General features: G+C 39.5%; 2 protein-coding genes across 5 annotated transcripts in view; one reads left to right on the top strand and one right to left on the bottom strand.

Moving 5' to 3' along the window:
• msn (serine/threonine-protein kinase msn) overlaps positions 1–13,726 on the bottom strand; it is a 133,499-nt gene extending 119,773 nt beyond the window's left edge. Inside the window, exon 1 of the mRNA XM_086547849.1 lies at positions 13,453–13,726. Coding sequence (XP_086403975.1) covers positions 13,453–13,512 — 60 coding nt within the window. The 5' untranslated portion in view covers positions 13,513–13,726. The remainder of the gene's footprint in view (positions 1–13,452) is intronic.
• A 424-nt stretch (positions 13,727–14,150) lies between these two features.
• Mnat9 (microtubule-associated Nat9) overlaps positions 14,151–17,500 on the top strand; it is a 4,970-nt gene continuing 1,620 nt past the window's right edge. The window contains exon 1 of one of the 4 annotated variants that reach the window (XM_043000660.2): positions 14,151–14,332. Coding sequence is in view for 2 of the 4 variants with exons in the window: in XM_043000661.2 (XP_042856595.2) it covers positions 15,421–15,523 (103 nt within the window). In the remaining 2 variants the exon portion in view is untranslated. Of the gene's footprint in view, positions 14,374–14,530; positions 15,524–16,749; positions 16,771–17,500 lie in introns of those variants that run through there. The other 3 variants (XM_043000659.2, XM_043000661.2, XM_086548125.1) reach the window with 3 other exon arrangements.

Genomic DNA, 17,500 nt, shown 5'->3' with positions numbered 1-17,500 from the left:
AGAAGGAGGAGAGGGAAGGGGAAGGGAAGGGAGAGGGAAGGGAGAGGAGAGGAGGGAAGGAGGGGAGAGAGGGAGGGAAGGGGAGGAGAGGAGGGAGAGGAGAGGGGGAGGGAGAGAGAGAGGGAGAGGGGGGAGAGAGGGGGAAGGAGGGAGAGAGAGAGGGGGAAGGAGGGAGAGAGAGAGGGGGAAGGAGGGAGAGAGAGAGGGGGAAGGAGGGAGAGAGAGAGGGGGAAGGAGGGAGAGAGAGAGGGGGAAGGAGGGAGAGAGAGAGGGGGAAGGAAGGAGAGAGAGGGGGAAGGAAGGAGAGAGAGGGGGAAGGAAGGAGAGAGAGGGGGAAGGAAGGAGAGAGAGGGGGAAGGAAGGAGAGAGAGGGGGAAGGAAGGAGAGAGAGGGAGAGGGAGAAGGAGAAGGAGAGGGAGAGGGAGAGGGAGAGAGAGGTCGAAAGTCAACCTGGAGGTCAAGAGGTCACCATAAAAGGTTGGGAGTTTACATAAATGAACGTCAGAGTTGAGGCGAGCTTGGTGGGCGGGGTTGCTGTGTAGGTGGGTGGGAGGGGGTCATGGGTAGGAAGGAGAGATGGTGGGGAGAGGTAATGGTCTGTAACACTGCGGACCAACAGCACATGAACAGACTTTTCACTGACTCTAATTTCTGGGTAGTTTAAGCTTTTACGACACAAGATACAAGCAGGTACACTACATAAATAAAAAGCTTAATACTAGAAAATCAACAATAACGACAACAAATATTAAACTCGAACCGTCGATAACACAGGAGGTAGACACACAAACAGATAATAACAGAATAAAATAATGCACGACAAGGAGAGATATAGCCGAGATCAAAATACAAGTTCAGAACATGTTTATGGAATACTGTAAGGATGGTCATAATATTTAAAAAGAATACGAGACGTTGTGCGGGAGGGGGGGGGGTGTAACAGAGTATCGGTGGTTAACAAACCAAGACTGAGGCTAAACTGAATAACAGTAAAATAATAATAATAATAACTAACTAATTCAAGGAATAAAAAGTAAAAGAAAATTAAATAATCAAAAACATATATAGATAAAAAAATACAAAAATAATAAATCTAAACAACACTAAAGACAACGAGCACAGCAACAAAAGGCAATCAATATAGCATTAATCTATTCAATTAGTATCTATTGAGCACACACCGACGACAACGACGACGACAAGGAGAGCCAAATGAAAGCGCCGCCCCTGTGATTCCCCCTCGGTCGCCATGATTAACACTGCCAATGCCGTGTTGTGTCTTCGCCGCAGTATCATAGTTGGCTTAAATAGTGTCACCGACGCGGCTTGCCATCTTGGGGAACAGCGCCGCCATAAGCATGGAGGTTGCCATCTTGGTGCCTTAATTAACAGTGCCATGGCACCGTCACAAAGAAAGCATGGGCACTGCCACCACCGCCGTGCCATTTCTTCCCAAATAAAGAGGCATCCAAAAGAAATGGAAGAAGGAAGTTAAGCAGAGGAGAAATAGGATAGATAATGGAAGAGGAAGAAAAAGAAGAAAAAACTTTAAACGATCATAAAACGATGATAAACAAAGATGGCGAGGAAGAGTTACGGAATAATTAGAACAGGGCAGAAAAAGACGAAGAAAAAGTAGGAGGTGGAGGAAGAAAAAAAAGAGGAGGAAGAGGAGCATGGAGAGGAGGAGGGAGGAGGAGGAGATGGAGCAAGGATAGGAGGAGGAGGAGGAGGAGATGGAGCAAGGTGAGGAGGAGGAGGCGGAGGAAGAGATGGAACAGGGAGAGGAGGAGGAGATGGAGCAAGGTGAGGAGGAGGAGGCGGAGGAAGAGATGGAGCAGGGAGAGGAGGAGGAGATGGAGCAAGGAGAGGAGGAGGAGATGGAGAAATGAGAGGAAGAGGAGGAGGAGATGGAGCAGGGAGAGGAGGAGGAGGTGGTGGAGCAGGGAGTGGAGGAGGAGGGAGAAGAGGAGTAGGATAACGAAGAACGAAGAAAATGAGTGAATATATAAGAGAGGTTTCAGGTCTATTCACCCCAGTTGAAAGAGCACCGTGTTAACACCGACAAGAAGCACCAACACTTATGAAAAATTCCCCAGCACGATTAAGGCAGAAGCAGCAGCTGCCCTTGCTGTGTATGAGTTCAAAGGAGGATGGAGAATAGAAAGGACTTGAGAAGAAACGAAAGAAGGAAAGTAAGAAAGAAGGATGGAAGGGGGAGGGCAAATAAGAAGGCAGGAAGAGAAAAAAAGTAAGAGGAGGAGGAAAGAAAGATGAAAAGGAAGGAAGGAGTGCATGAATTAAAGAAAGAAAGAAGGAATGAAGGAATGATGAGAGATAAAAAAGAAAGGAAGAGTGAGGAAAGAGATGGAGCGACAAAAGAAAAGGGGCAAGGAAGGAAAGAGGAGGGGTGGGGGTGAACGGAAGAAAAAGAAACGGATAGACAGATCGAGAGTGAAACTAAAAACGTCGTCCTTTGGAAGGTCAAGGGTCCGGAGCCCACAGCGGCACAGCGGCACTCCGTTGACCTTTGCTCTCTGGCGAAACAGCATGTGGGAAGGTCAACCGCTGCGCCGCCGTAACCCGGGAGCCCATCCCTCTCATCCCTGCAGGACTTTTCGCTTATCCTCATCTTGAAAACACCGTATCATTTCAAACGTAAATGCTGACCATTACTTTCCTATGCCAATTTCTCTTCCTAAAAAATCAATTTTATCGAATTGTCACATTCTCTTAATGAACACATACCCGCGCGCATGTACAAGCTTACGCACACCTCTTTCTCTTTCTCTTTCTCTCTCTCTCTCTCTCTATATATATATATATACATACATATATATATATATATATATATATATATATATATATATATATATATATATATGCGTGTGTGTGCAGGTATTATATATAGATACATATATATAAACACACACGTATACACGTATATATTATAATATACACACACACCAATACTACACATATATACATTACATATATACATATATATATACATACCATACATATATATATATATATATATATATATATATATATATATATATATATATATATACATACATACATATACATATACATACATACACATACAGCGTTAACACATACATATGTAAACTTATGCGTATTCATATAATACACATATATGTACATAAAGCTATAGACTGTAGATGTATAGATGTATATATATACATACATACATGTCAAAGCTCAATCACCCCGATAAAAACGACATAATCAGACTTTCACACAAGATGGGCGTCGGGCAAGCAGCTGGACGGACGGACAAGTCGTCGTGCAGCATCAACAATCCAGGTGGGCGGCTGCTGTGCGGGAGTACAGGCAGGGGGCGGCCGTGGGCGTAGGAGGGTAATTCAGGGGGATGGGCGTAAAAGGGTGCTTGAAGGGGTGGGGGTGGGGGATGGGCGTGAGAGGGTTTGGGGATGGGGGCGGAGACTAGGCTCTCGCTACTCCGGCTGGGGATCGATGCTGCTGTACACACGTGACGCGGCAGCAGCAGCAACAAACACGGGGGCGAGAGACCGGGATCGTGGGCGGGAGGGCGCTTTAGCAGATTGGTGGGCAGGGAGTGGGCGTATTGCACAGGCTACACTGGCCATAATTCCTCATTTCATGGTAGGGGGATATGAAGAATAAATCCTGAATGATATTCGTGTCTGTCTGTCTGGTTGTAGGCGCGCGCGCGCTTCCTAATATCTAAAATACTGGCTTCCTTGAATTAATGCATAGTTGATATCAAATTTCTCTCTCTCTCTCTCTCTCTCTCTCTCTCTCTCTCTCTCTCTCTCTCTCTCTCTCTCTCTCTCTCTCTCTAATTATATATATATATATATATATATATATATATATATATATATATATATATATGTTCTTATTAATAACCTCAATAGCAAAGAAAAGGGGATAACAATACTTAATCCAGAGTCTACACTGTAACGTCCTCCCTTACTTCTCAGGGAGGCAATAACAATATCATCATCAACAGTCACATTTTCAAAATCCTCTGGCCAACCAGCTGTCTGTTAGTCTTGTTGACAGTCTTTTCCATCCTAAACTCTCACCTAACTCTCTAAACTTTTCCTCAAGTATATAAAAAATAAAAGCACAAATGCATAACCATAAAAAGAATGCACAAAATTTGAACGAAAGATCAACGACGGCACTGTATTCTATAGAGTACACTGCAATTCCCATATTGAAAAGCAGCTGCTACTTATGACGGTGCATAAACAGCGTATCCTGCCCCCCCCCCCCCTCTCCCATCCTACCCTTTAACCCTATCTCTCCTACCCCCACCCCCACCCCTGCCATCTCATGTTACCCTGGAGTTTGTGGGGGAATGAGACCCTGTGATGAACACACTCCTTCGTCCTTGTGGTTGGCGTATGGCCTTACAGAGATGAGAGTGAAGGGGGTGTGTGTGTGGGGGGGGGGTAAACCTGGAAGGATTGGTAGTGGTGAAGGGAGAATGAGATATGGGGAAATGGAGGGGCAGAGGGGTAAATGGGAGAGGAAAGCTGAGGGAAGAACATGTGTACAGAGCCAGAGAATCCACACACAGATAAGTACACGAAACAGACAAACACATCTTCACATTAAAACGAGCAACCTGCGCGAAATGCACCTCGAGGCATGAGAGAGAAGCAACAACAAAAAAACAAACGAAACGAGATGAAGAACGAGCAACTCGCTGATAATCAAACGATCACAAATTAAAAAGGGGAAAGAGGGAAAGGAGGGGGGGGGGGTTAATCGACAAAATATCATCACCGACAAAGAGCGGAAACCCACCTATGGGCAAGAGACAGACGACGCGTGACACCATACACAGACAACACCCACAGCAGGAGAAGCGCCAGCGGGCGTTGATCGCCTGTCCCCCCCTCCACCCCCTCTACCTCCTCCTCAACTCGCGCACACCTCAGCCATTTCCCAACGCAGGGAGCGGCTCCCCCGACAGCGCCACCGTCGTCGGAATGGGACCTGCACATGTGTCCCCACTTCAAGGTTACGTAGGCAATAGGGAGGAGGTAGAAAGACTGAAATGGAAAAAGGAGGGCGGAGGTGGGGGGCGGGGAGGGAGAAGGTGGAGGAGGGGAAGGAGGAGGAAAAGGTATAGGAGTAGGAGGAGGAGGAGAAGGTGGAGGAGGGGAAGGGGAATGGGGGAAGAGGAGGAACAAGAAGGGGAGGGGGAGGAGAAGGTGGAGGAGGGGAAGGGGAATGGGGGAAGAGGAGGAACAAGAAGGGGAGGAGGAGGAGAAGAGAGCCAGCGAATGGGGGAGGAACTTTTAAAAGCTAACTTTTATAAGCCAATGGGAAAACATGCATCAGGTGTAATCAAACTATGATTAAGATGGACCAGGACACATAATGAGAGATATGAGGGAAACTAATAGATAAATAAATGAAACAATATAAAATGTAAAATAAATGAGGTAGAACCACCACAAGCAATCTCTAACCGTATCTCGTGTCATTTTGACTTATCCCTTCCCAACACGCTCCTGCAAAACACGGCCATGTTTGGCCAACATTGAAAAAAAACTCCGTATTGATCTTGCCATACGTAGGCCTAAGAAGAGTAAGCCTACGTCCTTCCATGGTATTTTGAGGGACACGGCGAGTCTTCAAGGGGCCGATCGATGTCCCAACAGCTGCACCAGCAGTGGTAGAAGCGGCAGTCGTATTAGCAGCCTCCGTATTTAAAAAAAAACACGAAAGTACACAACTATATACGGGAGACAGAAACAAGACGAAATACTTATCCTTAATTGGGTAGCAGAGGTAGGTGTGGATGGGGCTGGTTCCGGAGGCCGGTTAACCAAGGCTAATGGTTTTAATAGGTGATGGAAAAAACTCAAAAGAGAGGGAGAGAGGGAGAGAGGGGGAGGAAGGGGGGAGAGGGAGAGGGTGGGTGGGAGGGAGGGAGGGGGGAGGGGGGGGGAGAGAGGGAGAGAGAGAGAGAGAGAGAGAGAGAGAGAGAGAGAGAGAGAGAGAGAGAGAGAGAGAGAGAGAGAGAGAGAGAGAGAGAGAGAGAGAGAGCGCACATGCAAGCAAAAAACCTGTTCATGGAATATTTATATAATGAACTCATCTTCAGAGCTGTACCATGAGAAACTCGCTCAAATTTCTGGACTGTCGTTTTCACTTGAAGGTTGCGCACTGCGATGTACTTTCTACATTATTTCAGTAATCACACTCGTGAAGCACCCACAAGAAATTTCAAGAAAATGTCGAAGTTCTTCATTCCCTTGGGGGGAAAAGGGGGGAAGAAAATAACGAGGACGCGAGTTTAAGCGCTCGTTCTTTCTTTGTTTCTAGATTATCTCATCATCCATTCTGTCTTGTCTTTCCTTTCAAATAATCAAATTCCATCACTACCATCAACACAGACGAAAATAAATTCGTCCAGCTTATCCATTCCAAAATATACAAAAACAAAAACAAAAAGAGATACTAATAATTGTTTTCAAAATATGACTTTCCGCACGAAGCCTCTTGAGAAAACCGTCACATTCTCACACTCTCACCCTAAAGAACAAATCACAATGTAATGCCGTCTGTGCACCTTCTGGACACACTAACACACTTTCACCCTGCAACCCCAAGCACCAGCTGCTATGTAAAGTGTAAAAGAAAGGAAGGAAGGGAGGGACGGAGGGAGGGAAGGAGTGAGGGAGTGAGAAGGAAAAAAAAGACCACTCTTCAAACTTCGGGAATTCCAAGCTCTTCTGCTATTTTCTTACATCATCGTTGACAAAAGCGCTATTTCACTTTTGTTTTGGTCTACTTAGGCGATTGTCGTATTTGCCCTACATAAATACATTGGTGTTGATTCTGAAAATGCAGTCATGCAGACAAACCTCCTATCTGTACTAACAATGAGAGTCCCTTCCATTACTACTACTGCTATTACTAATACTACTTCTACTAACAACAATAATATTCAGTTCGGTGAAGTTTGTGAGTACAAGGCCACTGTCATAAAAATAATAAATCATAAATACCTAGCAATACAATAAAACATATCATAATATCTGTTAATGTGCGTGGTGATATCTAAACCATGACCAACTAGGATATCTCTCTGTGTCCTAAGTTTGTACTAATACATACCTATAGTATATTAGTTCTAAATGCAGCTATCTTATACAACAGTTTACAAATCATCTATATACATGTACAACTAAGCATGTAATCAAAATCTTCATACTAACATCCAGTTTTAAATATCAACCACAGACCTCCCCTTCCCTGTAAACGCTGTATGTGGTAACACCAGAATTTGGGATCATGTTCTGCTGAGAGACCCTTTATCACCCTTTTTAAAATTTATCCAAAACGAGGGACAACACCTATTACCTGAATCTATATTTAGAAACAGAGCTTTACTTCTGAAGACGGTTTAGGCCTACATGATTCCCTAGCTCGTATGCATGTATGGTGCATATACAGCACCTGCAAACAACCAAACGGAATCATATTCATTCACATAAACAGAAAATATACAAACTTTCAAGGTTCTGCACCTACGTTTTTATCTAACAGATACAACCAAGTACATGTGAAGGCTTTATGGATGCAAAAAAACAGTCTCTGATATAACTTTAAATGTTAACCCTTGTGCAAGATAATATATAATCCTGTGTATGTATTTTACCTACTGATAAATATAGTACTAATAATGTTCAAATACTGTAAATAACATTTTAATGCCATTTTTATTTCCATTACAACATAAGAAACCACCATTAAAATGCTCTGAGTGTAAAGTGCATTTGTGATGACTTTCCAATAGATGTCATCCTATAGGTAAGATTACAAAACAATAATCAAATGCATTCTGTGCAACATGTGCAATTATATAATTGCAATAATAGAAATTAGAGTTCAAATCAACTAACTAAACTAAAACTTCCATTTGCACTTGTGAATATTAATCTAAACATGAAAATTACACTGCATCCAGCACAGGAAAATCCTTGAAACAAGTTTGACAGGTTATACTTGGAATAAACAATATAGATGTGTGTGTGCATGCGTGTGTTAAAGTGGGTGTGCATGTGGATATGCATGTGGGTGTGAATGTGGGTGTGAATGTCGGTGTGGATGTGGATGTAAATGTGGGTGTGGGTGTGAATGTCGATGTGGATGTGGATGTAAATGTGGGTGTGGGTGTGGGTGTGAATGTGAATGTGGGAATGGGAGTGCGTGCATGTATGTGAGTATGGGGATGCATGCATGTATGTGGGTATGGGGATGCGTGCATGTATGTGGGTATGGGGATGCGTGCATGTATGTGGGTATGGGGATGCGTGCATGTATGTGGGTATGGGGATGCATGCATGTATGTGGGTATGGGGATGCATGCATGTATGTGGGTATGGGGATGCATGCATGTATGTGGGTATGGGTATGCATGCATGTATGTGGGTATGGGAGTGCATGCATGTATGTGGGTATGGGAGTGCCTATATGTATGTGGGTATGAGAGTGCGTGCATGTATGTGGGTATGGGAGTGCGTGCATGTATGTGGGTATGGGAGTGCCTGCATGTCTATGTGGGTATGGGAGTGCATGCATGTATGTGGGTATGGGGATGCGTGCATGTATGTGGGTATGGGAGTGCGTGCATGTATGTGGGTATGGGAGTGCCTATATGTATGTGGGTATGAGAGTGCGTGCATGTATGTGGGTATGGGAGTGCGTGCATGTATGTGGGTATGGGAGTGCCTGCATGTCTATGTGGGTATGGGAGTGCATGCATGTATGTGGGTATGGGGATGCGTGCATGTATGTGGGTATGGGAGTGCGTGCATGTATGTGGGTATGGGAGTGCCTATATGTATGTGGGTATGGGAGTGCGTGCATGTATGTGGGTATGGGAGTGCCTATATGTATGTGGGTATGAGAGTGCCTGCATATATGTGGGTATGGGAGTGCCTGCATATATGTGGGTATGGGGATGCGTGCATATATGTGGGTATGGGAGTGCCTATATGTATGTGGGTATGAGAGTGCGTGCATGTATGTGGGTATGGGGATGCGTGCATGTATGTGGATATGGGGATGCGTGCATGTATGTGGGTATGGGAGTGCGTGCATGTGTGGGTATGGGAGTGCCTACATGTATGTGGGTATGAGAGTGCCTGCATATATGTGGGTATGGGGGTGCCTGCATATATGTGGGTATGGGAGTGCCTGCATATATGTGGGTATGGGAGTGCCTGCATATATGTGGGTATGGGAGTGCCTGCATATATGTGGGTATGGGAGTGCCTGCATATATGTGGGTATGGGAGTGCAGGCATGTGTGTGTGTCATGTCTAAGTGAGCATGCCTGCATAGATGATGTTTTCACATCAATATGACTGACATCAATTTTCACCTGGACACATCCAAGCCATCATTAACAAGACAGATCTCATTTGCTAGGTGACTGCAGAACCTTATGGTTGGTTGAACCAATCTATAAATCACTGGGAATGATTAAGTTGTAAGGCAACATACCTGACCTTAACCATATTTCAAATAAAATAATCAGACAACAGTTCAGATTTTCCAACTTTTATTTTTAAAAGTTTTAAATCCCATCCTTCAGTAAAATAAAAATGCATAAAAAAATACATATATATATAAAAAAAAAAAACAGAATTATATATGCAACAAAAGCATACAATGTTCAAGTTACTTAGTGCAATCTACGCATGATCACCTCATTCAAATAAAAGGATGTTGGTGTAATTCATGATGCACAATAATGAGGAGACACTCTAAGAGTAAAGGTACTGCAATTTTATTGTACTGTACTCTCTGACAATAGAACTTTCACCCAATGATGCCAGGATGATGTGCTGTTGACTATGGTTTTCTTTCATTACCTTTTACATTATGAAGTTTCCAGTTTTAAGAAGTGGATTAGATACCAGTAATAAGCCCACCTATTTTCACTTGTTGACTTTGTCTCTTGAATTTTGGGGAAGAAAGATTGTATTTCCCAAGTATCAATGGGTTATATGAATCAACTGAAAGAAAACACATTTTTCTTGCAAGTAATAAATATAAGGATTATTCACACAATTTCCATGAGAAAGAAAATGTGCCACTATTACACTCAAAATTTATTATTTATAACAAATTAAACTCAATAAAGAAAGTCCCTATTCAGTACAGCCCTATTCTCTAAGAAAGAAAGAAAGAAAAAAAAAAAACTAATGATATGAACACCTACAGTATCCCTACTACTTTCACACTTAAATTTCAAAGTTCGTTTCAATCTTCTTAAAGTCAGCATCCTTACTATAAAGATGGGAATTCAGAAATAAATGCACAAGACTTCATTTTCAAAATCCTCTCTCCTCACATTTTTAGAACAAATTGAAGTGAGGTTGGATAGAAAGTATCATTCATTAGCTTTACAGAAAAACAATTGAACTCAAATGGTTATCCTCTTGGTCTAATATATCAGATTAACACTTGCCTGGCAAGTAATAATCTGTTTACAATACAAGGAATGAATAGAACAATACAGATTTTTTCAAGTCCTATAATACAATGTATTCATTAATGTCTACCATCCCCCTCTGTTAATCTCTTATGCAATAATATCGTATTCACTTTGACAAAAGATTTTCCAACTTTTATCACTTTTCTTTTCACAATGTGGTATATATGTACATTTCATATCTAAATTCAATAGCATATTGCAGTAAAAAAAAGGTAAACTGTACACTGTATGTCTATAAATATGCTCTAGCTTTTCAAAATCAATGTGGACGTAGATGTACTGTAACATAAATAATATATTTCCTATTTCAGTCGAGCCACTAGCTGAGATAAACTGATATATCATTAACAAGGAGCAACAGAGCTTTCTTGATTTCATACAAGCTTGGTTTTTACCCATAGCATTTCATTCTATTATCACACTCACTTTCAAAAAGACTTCACAAACCTCCTTGATTATCTTTTCCTGTGAAGCATTAATTCTCTAAAGTTCTTGAATAAAACAAAAAACAAATCTTGAATTTCATGTTCACTTTCTGATCTAAACTGAGTTGATGTGTTAGCTGTTTGCTGTTTTTTTTTTCTAGATGAGCTTTGTAAAACCAACAAGGTAAGAATCATTGCATTATAGGGTCATATAGCTAAATTGACAACCTATGCCTGAAAACCTACATCTTATTTCTCATCATACAATATTTGAGGAGGAACTGTATAAAAATATTTAAATGTGACAACTGCTTATGAAATGACTGAACTGAAGTTGAGTACTTCTAAATAATCAATTTTTTCATTGGAGAGACTAATAATAATGCAAAGCTGGAGTGTACATGTCCCTCCAATTAATCTCAACATCCAAAAACACCTATTTAGGAACACATATAAGGACAACTTGCACTGCCTCTAAAGTAATGGTCTGACTGTAAAGGTGCACCTTGATCTAAAATACGCGAAAATAAGCCGTCAAACATCATACTCAATCTATCCTTGGTAAAATATTAGTATACGAAAACTATGGCTATCACACAGAAGATATGTTTTCTTGTGTAAGAACTATACCTAATCTGATGCTCTTTTCCATAACCAGCATAGTTTCCATGATAGCACACACACACACACTCCCCATCCAACAGGGAACTGCGGAAAATTGTAGGCATAGTTTTTGTCAAACAACTTCAAAACAAAAACACATTAGTCTAATGTTTTTAACTCACATGTATTATAATCATATATCAAACACATAACTTTTTAATTTCAGTTCATGGTGGAAATCTCATGATTGAAGTAAATCAATGTCATGAACTATTAACCCATTCCCGACGGGGGAATTCTAGCCTTGAATGTCCAAATGCCGGGGCGTTCGAATTATTAGGCCTAAATCAATTGAATGGCTGGCACAATACTGTGCCGCCCGGCAACTGGGCTTTTGAATGCGCGGTACACATGCTGTACCACCCGTCCTGTGTGGGTTAATGATGAAATCCATGGTTGGCATCACAATAAGGAATATATATATACTGTTTTATCATTATTCCCAAGAAAAGATATCAAACAAATAAGACAATATTAGAAAAATGCCACATTTAAATCCCTTCAGTACAGAGACTAACCCATTTTTGTTTAAGAAAACAAACGATAAGAACTGAGGATGAAATAAAAATGGCGTCACTCAATAGACCTTCGACTACATCAATCTTGAAAGTAAGGTACAATACTTTTACAGTTTGCAAGACCACCAATACCATGTGGCCTACACACATTGTTCTAAAGATCTTAAATTTTGAGACAAAATTTAGGAGATAGAATGACATCAGCAAAATTAATCATACGGCAGAATAATTCAGACAATATCACATTTGTGGTATTGCTACCTTTAATATGATCTTCATTAGCATTGTATTTATATCATTTCCTAACAAAAAAGGAAGCCGAGATGAGTCACATCTCATTATGTCTAGAATTGGACAATATTTTGGTACTCATGGCAGTCCATTCAAACTTCATCAAGATTCACATCATACTCTCCAAAGCTATAGCTTTTTCACTTCCCACTACTAGGATCTTAGTTTTGAACAATTCCATAAAGTCTCAGTGTAATGCATCATATACCGGCTTCACCTTAAAACTGCTTCATGAATACCATGCAGTAAACAAAGAGCAGTACCTGATTAGTTGGTACATAACTAATACCTGAAAGTAATTATAAAAAGATGTTCTAAAGAAAGAGACACCTTCAAGTGGATGCAATTTCAGGGTTGCAAGTGGAAACAGAGGTCCCAGCTTTCAATCATCCTCTACTATGAATATGCTGAACTTCCAGACAGAATCAAATTGCTGAGATTGCCTGGTATATATGAAAATGAACTTTACTTTCTTTAAGAATGCCTTACCAATTATCCCCCAAATTACTGAAGCAGGCTAGAAAATCAAATTGTTAAAGTCGATTAACATGTAACCACTGTACAAAATGTTCTTATCCAAAGACCAAATCCAACGGAAATGACAATTCCCTAAAAACAGTAGGCTTGCAACAGAGAGCAATATATAAATCTCACTATCAGGTAAGCCTACTTTGAACACATGTTCCCCTCGAGTGCATAAGCCTTCCAAGCAACAGGAATATTACTTTTCAAAGCAATTTTGCATTCATCATTCAAGAGTTAAGAACGAGGGGTAGAAGACGCTAAAGGGAAGATTGGAAATCTACCGAAATCACGAAGCCTTCGAGATAAAATAACAGGGACGAGAGATCTTACGGCAGGAAGCGGTGCAGAAGATGGAGATCCTTCTATTACTAAGAAAACTTCGTAATCCCAATAAAAATTACATTCTCCTTTTCCTCCGCTGATCCATTGTTCGAATTCCTCATCTCCTCTTATCTCCCCAAAGAGAAATTAATAGAAATGAACTTACCTTTAACGCGTTGAGGTCGATGTCATCCAAGCTACAATTCACAGACTGGGAGTGAGCCATTTTTCCTCGGGACAAAACTTAATAAAATACTCATAAACCAGGATGCTTTTCCTATTTAAGTCGCATCCCTATCCACAATGCACACTTTCCTCCATCATTAGAAACACACTAAGCACCTTTTATCACTGGAAATAGCAAAGAAATGGCCAAGAAAAGAGACAATCGCACCGAAACCCCTCTCACTCCCAACACAAATGGCGATCTGACACAACACACGACTCCATGGAGGAACACAAGGGTGGAAGTGGAGGAAAAAAATAATTTCTCAATTTCTTTGTTTGAAAAGCATTTGATTTTTTTCAACTTATATCTTATGATTAAATAGCTTATTCTTGTATGTTCTAGTATATTGATATAGAAATTATTGTTTCATTAATGCGTTTGGATAGGAACACCGTTCGCAATTTCATTGGCTTCCTCTGGCAAATAAAGTCAGAAATACCAACTTTTGGTTTAATTGGCAAATTTTGGTCTCATTACTCCAGTATACTGAAGATAAATCGATATATAATATTCTCAAGAATAATTGGATATGAAGTAAAATCAGTGTATACATTTTTTCTCCTTATCATCTTCAATATTGAAGTAGTGACTCTGTTGGTAATTCTGAAGGGTGCGGTGAGAAAATACTAGACAATAAACCTATTGGTTAGTCAGATACCTTTTATTTCAATAAGTATCGCCATCTTCATAATTAATACACGCGGATAAATACAAAATATACAAAGAAAAGAAAGAGTAGATAGAGAAAAAGTCAAAATGATACCCCGTGAAAAGAACGTAATGTAAACACCGTCGTCGTCGTTCACGGTTTATTACGGTAATTGACAGTTCGGAAGTTTAACGTTGTTTTTGCCTTTTGTAAGTGTTGTCAGTACGCTATTGTAATTAGTTAATTTTTGTAGTGCGTGATTCACTTATTAACTGCCATCAGTTTGTTTCTCACTTTAGTGATTGTTGTCAACTTGATTAAACTAGTAACGTTCATCAGCTTGTTTCTGTATTTACTGTTAATAGGTTGTTTGTGTCTAGTACTGTCGTCTTTTTTATTTATATATTTATCAAGCTTGTTTTAGTTTTTACAGCTGATTTTTCATGTGCTTATTTTACGAGTTTTATTTTTTTGTGCTAGAGTTAGCTTGTTGTATGTGTTTAGGATAACGATTACCGTATATAGTATTTGCAGTTAGCTTACATTTTGTATTCAATAGATAATTTCAGTTTGTTTCTCTAATTATTAAGTGTTATAAGCATGTTCCTGCATTGATAATTGTTGACAATAAGTTTTGATTTCGAGTTAAAATGTTGTCAGCTTGCTTTAATATTAGTTTTTGGCTAGTGATGCTTATGCATTATAAAATGTTGACAATTATTATCTGTGACAGATATTTGTTACTAGCTTGTATTTAGTAGATAATCCAAGCTTCTTTCTAATATTATTAAATGTCTGTTTTTTATGTATTTTGTAAGCCATTAGTGTGTATTGTCAGCAAGTTCCTATAAGTGTTTTCATTTTAATAGCATTACAATAGCCTGATTATTTCATTCTTTCATGATGAGTGAGATGTAAACCTGTCGGATATGGGCTATATGTTTTAATGTAAACCTGTCAGATGTGGGCTATATATTTTCTCTTTTAGCCACAAGAATGGCACTAGTGCCATCTGTATAGCACACCAAGCAGCAAATGGAGGCCGGTTGCACTCATTAATTTACTTGTTTTGATACTAGTCTTTTCTGTGTGTCAATTTTTGTGTTTTGTTATATTATAAGGCTTTAATGTGCCATCCAACTAACAGCCTTTCTCAGTTTTGCTATTGTTCCAAATTTTGTTCTTGATACTCCATTTGACAAAATAGAGAACACACATAAAGATGGGGAAAAGGAAGGCAACCTGTGCATACTACTATGAGTGTCACAGCATATTGCACCCGTTGCTTGTGGTCTGATTTACCTTCCCCAATCTCATTCTGCCTGCACAGCCTGCACCACTGTTTCTTTAGAGCCAAAGGTCAGCATCTTGCTGTATGTCATTGTTTTATGAAGCTAGTGTTTGGTAGAGACTGTGGATAGTTGCTCATCAAGTCTTTCTTTCCTACTTATGCAATGAGAGTTTGAACTAAACCTAATTTGGTGAATATCTAAGTAATTAGTGACTATAATAATAATTCCCATCCTTAGACACTATATATAACCATTACTCTTTTATTATGAAAAAAACAAAGACAGAAAAAAATAAAAACTAGAGATTTACTCTTGTCGGCACATTCCCGTCACCTGTTAAATGTCTTAGGATTAGTATTCCAGGATATATTTTGTGTTATATATATGAAACATATTCTGTGTGATTTTAACCTAGCATCTTTGATTTCTCCTTCCTTTTCCTATTATGTCAGTACCAGAGTTGATATTAAGTTACTAGAATTTGTTTGATGGAGTTCTCCATGGTATAATTTTAACCCATTGGTTGTGGTTTTAATAAAATATGTATACAGTCTTGTGGCAGGTGTATGTTGTTTGGCCATCCATGTCTATGCCCAACTCTGCCTTGGCAGCAAATCATGCCATCCACTGTAAATGGATTAATAGAAAAGTGCAAGCATACCTTGTTCCCTGTATCATGTATATTTTGAGCATAGTTTACACAAAAAAAAAGTCAGGGTTGGTTGAATTTTCATAGTTTTATATCTTTTCTAAGATTAGATTAATTATTCAAGTACCGAATATTCTCAAACAACTGTTTATAGTGTATAAGATAGTTTGTAGTGTGTAGTGGTTCCCTCATTGTAAGTTACCTATTGTGTATAGTGTAGATTTGTCTTGCAATATTAGGTATAATATTAATACAATAAGTTGTCACAATAAAGACTATTACATTAGCTTCTGTATTAAGTGATACTTAATTTTATTTAAGTTTTGGTGTTGAAGTTATTTTCATCATCATTCATAGTCAGAGAATTTTTAGTGACTTTAAGAGGCATATAGCATGGTGGAAGTCAAGAATATAAAGAATACTCAACATAATAGATTAAAAGATTAACTCTAATGCCAGGGAAATTAGATATTCCATAAGTTTAGTGATTTCTATGAATATGTCAGTGTTCACTTCTTGCTGTAGTTCTACATGAATTCTTGAGAGTTTATTCATATAGACCTGTACATGATTAGATCATGTGTGACTTATGTCTGTTTCCAAACGGGATTAACTATAGACTGCTGCCCACTTCTTGATGCCCTTAACATGAAGGAAGATGCCAGGTCAGCAGTTGTCCTGCTCCTAACAAGCAGACCTCTATGTTACAGAGCTATAGGAAAGCTTTTTTGAATACTTGAGCATGGGCTCCTACAGTTCTTTATGATAAAACTATGGGCCTGGTCACTATTTCAGGGCTAACTCACCAACTACTACTCTGTAGGTCTTTTGGAATGTGATCTAACTTCACACTCTTTAATACCATATTACTAAGACTCCATTTAGTCACCTTCAGATAATGCCAATATTATATGTTATGTCTGTGGATTTTCATTCCTACCTTTAACACTGTTGTTTTTTATTTTTTAATAGTTTATTCATTATTATAATTTCAGGTTTTAGTACTGTGTTTGTAGCAGGAATTCCTTTTATTCTTTTCTTCAGATTTGCAATTTTCACTTCAGTATGGTATTTATAGTCCATGAGTTTCCAGAGTCAAAGCTTTACTGTATTAACTTGCTTGGATAATAAGCAGTGTCCTTAAAGTTTTCATGAAAAGACTCCATTTTGATTTTATTATTGCAATTATATTTGCTAGAAAGAAATTCTGTATTATATATTTTCAGATTAAGTACTGGCTTCATATTGTGTTTATTTGTCACAGTTCAGAACTTTTTATATTTTATAACTGTTTGAAGTATTCATACTTTGTCAGTTGTACATTATTCTTATATGCACAGATTTCATTTTTTTTTATCCCTTGTTCCTTTTTCCAAACTCCATATCCCTATATGA

The sequence above is a fragment of the Penaeus japonicus genome, unplaced genomic scaffold (genome assembly GCF_977035675.1).
Source record: "Penaeus japonicus unplaced genomic scaffold, GWHDUDI00000001_assembly GWHDUDI00000020, whole genome shotgun sequence".
NCBI classification, from domain to species: domain Eukaryota; kingdom Metazoa; phylum Arthropoda; class Malacostraca; order Decapoda; family Penaeidae; genus Penaeus; species Penaeus japonicus.
The sequence above is the reverse complement of the archived record's forward strand: the minus strand, read 5'-3'. Positions and strand labels throughout refer to the sequence as shown.